General features: G+C 45.3%; 1 protein-coding gene across 4 annotated transcripts in view; it reads left to right on the top strand.

Annotated features, from left to right (window-relative positions):
• Positions 1-284: 284 nt before the first annotated feature.
• LOC138741085 (myelin protein zero-like protein 3) overlaps positions 285-7968 on the top strand; it is a 30175-nt gene continuing 22491 nt past the window's right edge. Inside the window, exons 1-2 of one of the 4 annotated variants that reach the window (XM_069894610.1) lie at positions 285-491; positions 1408-1565. In XM_069894610.1, coding sequence (XP_069750711.1) covers positions 404-491; positions 1408-1565 — 246 coding nt within the window. In that variant the 5' untranslated portion in view covers positions 285-403. The remainder of the gene's footprint in view (positions 492-1407; positions 1566-7968) is intronic. The other 3 variants (XM_069894609.1, XM_069894612.1, XM_069894611.1) reach the window with 3 other exon arrangements.

The following is a 7968-nucleotide window of genomic DNA, read 5'->3' as shown; positions in this document are numbered from 1 at the left end:
GGTAGGTAGAGGTGGTCAGTGAGCTGACCTGCCTGGGGGTAGGTAGTGGTGAGCAGAGCTGACCTGCCAGGGTAGGTAGAGGTGATCAGTAAGCTGACCTGTCAGGTGGTGGGTAGAGGAGGGCAGTGAGCTGATCTGCCAGGGTAAGAACAGGAGGGCAGTAACATCACCCGTCGGGTAGACTGGGCAGTGACGTCACCTGTCAGGAAGCATGAACAGTGACGTCATCCATCGGGTAGCCTGGGCAATGACCTCACCTGTCAGGTAGACTGGGTAGTGACGCAACCCGTCTGATTGCCCGGACAGTGACGTCACCGAGTCCCTTCCCCTTCACCTGGGACACCCGTTTCCTGCCTCCTCTTCCGCACTCACCTGACGTGACGTTGCGGCGATCTGGGTCGGAATGTGCCTGAGATCCCGGACCCTAGATACGGCCCGGTCGCCACGCCACGACCCGGTCCTGCTGCTCCTTCCCCTGCTCCTAGTCCCAGGTAAGTCCGGGCCGGGAGGAGATGAGGGGGAATTGTCCCGTGCCGGCGTTTCCCTTCGGTTACACCAATCTTCTGCCTTTCCGTCTGTCCCAAGGTGCAGTCCCAAAAGGTTGCTCACCCTCCACTCCCCCTCCAGCCCAACTCCTCTTCCCACCCGGCCCAGCACTGATCCCTCTCCTCAACCCTCGTTCTCCCAATCTCTCCCTTCCCTGCTCCCCGTTCGTTTCTCACCTTGCCCTTTTTGTATTGCCTTCCCTGGTTCTCTTCTCGTTCCCCGCCTCCCTCCATCCTCCCCTGGTTCCTTACCCTCCTCTCGTTCCCCACCCTCCTCTCATTCTCCTCATTCCCCACCCTCTTCTCGTTCCCCATCCTCCCCTTGTTCCCCACCCCCGTTCATCCTCTCTCCTGACCACCTTATCCTTTGTTCCCATCATTCTTGCCTTGCCTTCTCTGCAATTTTAAACCAAACTTGTTTTCTCTCTTGCTATTCCTGATGAAGGGTTTCAGCCCCCAACATTGGTGGTCTTTTGCCTTCCATGGATGCTGCCTGGCCTGCTGAAACCCTCCACCATTCTGTGTTGCTCTTGTTTTCTCTATTTCCCATTTATGAGAAAGAACCTTTGACCTGAAACTTCTCAATCAGTTTCTCTTTCTGCACACCTGCTGAGTATTTCTGGTCATTTCTAGCTCAGATTTCCAACAAATCCATTTTAAAAAAGATTTTGGATTCTTATTAACTTAAATGCACAGACAAATCTCATTCCTGTATTCGAACATCTCCATGCTATTCATAGACACAGCTTAAACAATTTCTGATTACATTCGTTGTATTAGAATAATTTACAAAAATGAAACATTCTTGCTGAACCAGTCATTCTTCTTACTTGGTATTGACTCCAGCACTCCTTCCAAACAGGTGTTGCCTCTATTGAAGTTTCTTTGGCATCAGAGACCAAAGGTTTCATTGGAGAGGACATAGAACTGAGCTGCAAGTTCAGGTCCTCTTCGCCCATCACACAACGCTTGACAGTGGACTGGTCTTTCCGCCCAGTAAATGGAGGGGCAAAGCATGGTGTGAGTATGATAGCATGGTTATGTTTCTTGGTTGGTAGTAAATGCTGCATTTGTGGAGAATGTGTCAATGTTCACTGTGATGTTTGCTCCTAATGCATTTGATTATGTTTTCTAGTTCCCTTTAAAGATTTAACTTTCTTCTTCCAGTGAGTCTCAGCATAGTGAGTTATAATGTATTCACCTGAACATTTCCCATTGTGACATTCTCAGGGCAGTGGGAATCTAGAATGTTTTTCCTGAAAACTGCTATAAATCAAATGAGTCATACAGCACAGAACAGAAGCAGACCTTTCAGCTCAAGTCTGTGCTTGCCTGAAATGCTGGACCAATCCAATGTTCCTCCACTTGGCCCACATTTTGTACTTCGATGCATTAGTATTTCTTCAATGTTGTAAGAGGACCTCATGAAAGGTAGATTGGAGGAATTTAGGAACAAATCATCCCAAGAACTGGTTACAAGGCCAAACAAAATTGTATCTCTACCTTTTCTTGTTCTTTTGGTAGAATTGTATCATAATGTTGGAGAAGAACAAAGGCAGTCTGGCCAGTTTATCCACTTAGGATATCTATGCATTCAAATGTTTTAATTATCCAATTTCCCTCGGATATTTTTAATTGAATCTATTTATTTAATTGAATTTCTACCTCCCTTACAGAGTGCATTCCTCAGCAAAACTCGTTGCAAAAAAAATAACCCTACCTCTTCAGTGTTTCTGGTCCATTTGATCAATGCTTTGGCATTCTGCTTGGCATAGGCATTGTGAACGAAAGGGCCTGTTCCTGTACTGCACTGTTCTATGTAAGCACTCCAGATCTCAACTCCAGCCACAATGTACACAGGGGTCCTGACCTTTGTACTCAAGTCCCCAGGTCCCAGTTCTGCCCCAGAGTCCTGACCCCCAACCTCAATCCAGCACCCTGCTTTGACTGTTCATCCCACCTGCACCCTGATCACTTAGCTCATGTTCCTGACTGGCTGCATGATTAGCACAATGCTGTAACAGCACCAGCGATTCGGACCAGGGTTGTAAGATAATTGGACGGCACGGGCTTGTGGGCTGAAAGGGCCTGTTACCGTGATAATGTCTAAAAATAAATAAAGAGTGAGCCAGATGCCAGATCAGCAGATTTCAAACAATTGGATGCCAGATTAATTTAATTAATTTCAAGATGCACCACGGTTATAGGCTTTCCAGTCCACAAGTCCAAATACACCAATTTGATCAATTAACCTACTAACCTGGTACATCTCAACATTGGAGGGTGGGAGAAAACCAGAGCATCCAGGGGAAACCCGCACAGATATGGGGAGAATGTACAAACATACAGACAGTGCTGAATTTGAACCCGGGGCGCCTGGGTCTGCAACAAGTTTGTGCTAACCGCCATGCTAACTGTGTCGACCTTGATTCTAACTGTGCTGCCCTGGATATACCTGGGTATGGGTATACCTTGGTGAAGGGGTCAGTCCCAAAACATTGGTCTCTCTTTACTTCGTAGAGATGCTGAGTGATCTGAGTTTCTCCAGCGCTTTTGTGTATTGCTCTAAATCGCAGCATCTGCAGACTTTGTTGTTTAAAGCTGATTAGTTAGGTGAATGTTGAATGATAATTATAATGAGGTCAAAGGGACACAATCATTGTAAAAATAATGGTGTTTATAAGGCAGGCACAGCCCCTCAACATCTCATTTAAAACATGCCACTTCTGAAGGAACAGTGTTTGTTCATAATTAGTCCGTGTATGAACTCCTTCAAATTTTATCCCAGTAATTTTGTTCAGATCCTTGATTTGTGAAGTAGCCTCTCATTCCTGCTGCTCCCAACTCACCTCTGGACTTTCCCTCCATATTATGTCTGCATCGATACATTCCTCTCTCAGTACTGCTTGTCCAACAAAGTAGTGCTTATGTAGCACTGCCCATCTAACAGAGCCATGTTCTCTCGGGTTGCCATCCTAGAATGCAGCGCTCCCTCAGTATGCCCCAACAGTTGTGCACTTGCACACTTACCCTTTCCCCAACCCCTGCTTACCGATTCCCCTACTCCAACTATGAAACACTGACTCTAAATGCATAACATTTGTTCGACATAGGCTTTGCAGCTGTTATGACTCAACAGCAACAAACAAAAATGATAAACACCTTGCATTTATTGTAAAACTCCAATAATTTGGGGGGATACTGTTAGTGCAGCATTATTTCAGTGCCGGCGATCCGGGTTTAAATCCAACATTCTCTGTAAGGAATTAGTATGTTCTCCCCCTGTCTACATGGGTTTCCTCCAGATGCTTCGGTTTCTTCCCACGCTTCAAAAAAGTACGAAATTGTAGGTTAATTGGTGTACATATTTGACTGGAACGGGCTCATGGACAGTAAAGGCCTGATACTGTGCTGTATGTCTATATTTAATAAAAAGAGAAACGTGTAAACCTGCGGAGAAAGGACGGTGGAGCATGGGAGGACGAAGCTGCTGTAACAGATGTAATGGGCCAAATGGCCATCATTTTGTGACTTTTTTTAGCTCAAAGTGGCTGACAGGTTTCCTACATTGCAACGACAAAGTTTCTGTGTGTGAAGTACTTCAGCACTTCCTAGGACTCTGTGGGGTCCACATAAATGTAAATTCTTTGTTCATTTCACTGTTGTAATTTTCTACATCTTTTCCGCTGTGCACTTTCCTGTGTCCCCAGCTGACGATGGTCATTTGTTTGATACTCCCTCTTCATATGTTTTGTTGATATTTGTTTAATTGCCCTTCTTTTTTTGAGCAATTGGCTGCTTCCTTCCTGAAGCCAATCGCTTTGATGGTGGCCTTTATCAGAAAACTTCCTCAGCTGATCACATACCAGGAAACTGAGGCTCATTCTTGTCATGTCTGCTCCCGCACAGACTGACATGGTTGTTGGTTTGATTTTGGGTTTTGTTTATTATAAGCTTGAAGATTTTTGATTATTTCTTGTTTCAAAATATGCTGTGTTTATACGGTAGATAACTTAATGATAACCAAGGATCAGAGAGGGCAGGACAAGGGAGGGAGGTCAGTGGAATGCAGTGCACAATCTCTGTTTTGCAGTGTGGGCATGACTTCCAGCTCAAATCTGCCCCTCCCTCTCTCTGTCCCCCTCTCTCGGCCCCCACCTTCTCCCTCCCACCTCTCTCACTACCCCTTCTCCCTCCCACCTCTCACTACCCCCCCTTCTCCACTCACTACCCCCCCCTTCTCCACCCTCTCTCTCTCTCTCTCTCTCTCTCTCTACCCCCCTCTCTCTCCTTTCCAGCTCATTCCTAAATTAAACTACACAGTGTCACTCAGAGTGTGGAAGGATCACCTGACTCCCTGTCAGATTCCTCTGGTTATGCTCTGTTTCCTGGTATGTGACCAGCTGAGGAGGTTTTCTGATAAAGGCCACCATCAAAGCGATTGACTTCAGGAAGGAAGCAGCCAATTGCTCAAAAAAAGAAGGGCAATTAAACAAATATCAACAAAACAGAGCAGCTAGTGCATTAGATACAAGGAATAGGCTCCCTATCTGCTGCAGAGGCAAACTGACCAAGGCCCATTTTCATGGGGGAACTTTACTGTCGCTAATTGGCTAGGTTGGTGTCTCAGTGATTCCTCGGTGGATAAAGGAACACAGACGTGGAATCAGTAAGCTATGGACACACCATCTATGGAAGCTACAGGTATGACCAACAAGGATTTTTGCTCCACACTTGAGGAAAGCATGGCTTGTAGTCCAGGGAAGGATAAGCTGGCCGTCCTGGGCTATTTCAATGCCCAATCAAAAACAGAAAATTCAGGAGGAACTCAGCAGATCGGGTAGCATCTGTGGACCAATAAACAGAGGTGGAAGACCATTGATTGGAAATGTCCTTCAGCATTTTTTTGATCTTCAAGTTCATTACCAGGGATAACTATCTTGAAGAACCAGAGTCACCACTGGTGCAAGGATTTCCAAGTGAGAAACTGTAAGGACATCTGAATTACTTTGAAATGTACCTTTGGTTTTCCATTAACCTCCCCAACGATGACTGCCCACCTTAACGAGGAAGCCCCAGGTTGAGCTTTTGATGGAGCACATCATTGGCCAAATAACCTACCTGCCTGCCAGTTGCTGTCAAATATCTCCTGTGGTATAGCCTTGGTGTGCAACCCACGCCTTGGCAGCCACCGCAGAACCCACGAAACCAAAGGAAACAATTGTTCTGATGCTGAGTGGATTTTTGGAGAACTAAGATAAGACAAGGGATATGATAAAAGGGCGAGCAGAGGATCAACGGGAAGGAGCATTGAGGGAGTATTAACAGTGAAATAAACCCGTTGGGCTGAAACAGTAAATCCACTGTCTGCCAGTTCTACAAGCCCCCGTGCTAAACAAGGAATTAATTTCTCTTGTCTTTCTCCTCTCCCCTCACAGAGGAGCTGTTGTTACTCCACAAGCATGGTCCCCTGTGAAGTCTCTTCAGTGCCTTTCCCCTTCAAGAGCCCCAGCAAGTTGGATAACTGAAGCGTTGTCATAAGATTGTTGCTCCTCAATTGTTGCTCCTCTGCCTCACCTAACCCAGCAGACACCAAGATCTGAATCTGGAGACCCAGAGAACTCTGGTGGGGTGTCAGGTCTGAGGGCAAGGGAAAAGTGATGGCCACTAACAATGAAGAGTTTGGAGAAATGCTAATATGATAACTGAATAAAAACAAACCTAGCAGTGACAGCGACCCAGTTCGAATCGAGTTTTATGCTCTCCCCAGGACTGTGTGGATTTCCTCCAGGTGCTCTGGTTGCCTCTCATGTTTGAAAGACAGACAGAGTTTGTAAGTTAATTGGTCACGTGGGTTTATTCAGGTGGAGTAGGTTCTTGGGCCAGAAGGGCCTGTCACAGTGCTATATCTCTTTTAAAAAAAACCTTTCCACTGTTATGCGAAGGATACTTAATGTGGATCACTCTTCGCTGTTCAAAATACAAAATAAAACAGTGAAAAGGTTAAACTAGATTAAAGCATTGACTGTATCCTGACCTGTATGTGATACAACTGTGCCTACATTAGTTGTTGACATTTTTACAAAGACACAATGTAATAAACTGGAAATGTCCACAATTCACAGTGTAAATGCTGGTGGTTTGTTCTTGTATATTATTCCTTCATCCTGACCAAAATGAGGCTGTTTTACAATTGGGTACACTGCCAGGTACTTGCTTGTCAGTAACACAAAACATACGATGACCTTTTCAGCTGCTTTTGTGGATCTGTCTCAAGTTTTAATTTGTTTGTGCTGGCAAGCATGAACATGTTATTTCCAAGATACTCATGATTTTGATGTGTGCAAGACAAGCAGTTTTGTAAGCACAGAAGGAGGTTAATAGGGCTATAGTATCCTGCCTGTCCCCTGCCCATGCTTTGGGAACTTGGGTGGGGAAAGAGTGTCTGAGGGTGATCACAATTCTTTTCTCCAATGGTTCTCCTTCCCACACCAACTGTTAAAAAGTAACCAGCCTCTCCAATGTTCTCTCAGAAATTCCAGCATGAACTATCAGGTGACTGGTATGAGATCATCCTCAGCCCCATGTCCTAGAACTCCCACAGCTATCTCCACACCCTGCTCTTGGTCACACTTTCCTTGTCTCCTTCTCTGTCATGTCCACTGTCCCTGTCAAAAGCTTTCAACCTCCATCCCCAGCTCATTCTTTCAGTTTCTGATCTTCATTTTGTACATTCCCCTTTTCTGTACTATACTTTCTGGGGTTTTTTTTAAGATTGGGTGTAATATAATCATAATTGCAATTAATATAATTTCTTTGTCATGCTTTTAAATGCACACTGACTAATAGGGAATAGGACCTACCTATTGGTAGCAGCTCCTACACATCTGGACCTCATCTCGCCTGTTTTGCACCCGTCAAAGCCACAGGGATCCAGAGAAGTGGACCCTCAATGACAGAAAAATATTGCAGGAGGTGGGGAGTGGAGAGTGAACCATTTCCAAATTTTCAATTTTTTTTGCAATCCTTCTCATTACCCATTGTGGTGATACGACCACCAGCCTTCTGCAGGGGGCGATCTCTGTACCTGCAGGAAGACCACTTAACGGGCTGACTCCACCTGGCCGGCTGTCAATCAGCCGACCTGAATATAAACCTGTGCCTGCCCCTCCTGAGCCAGTCACACGGGAGCCACCAAGGTGTGAACTGGTGTTCAGACTTTTACTGGAATAAAGCCTGTTGTATAGTCTTTTGAGTTTTGGGCTTGCTTTCTGCTACCTCAGTGCATCACACCTATAGAATCACGTTTAAAACAGGTTCGTTTTGTGTCCTCTTATTTAAATGTTACAATTTGATGAAATGTGTCTCAATTTGTAGATTTAAAAAGAAAGTTAAGCAGACCCCTCTACGCTTCAGTGTGCTT

This window comes from Narcine bancroftii, chromosome 8 (assembly GCF_036971445.1).
Source record: "Narcine bancroftii isolate sNarBan1 chromosome 8, sNarBan1.hap1, whole genome shotgun sequence".
NCBI classification, from domain to species: domain Eukaryota; kingdom Metazoa; phylum Chordata; class Chondrichthyes; order Torpediniformes; family Narcinidae; genus Narcine; species Narcine bancroftii.
This window is presented reverse-complemented; position numbering and strand designations above follow the sequence as displayed.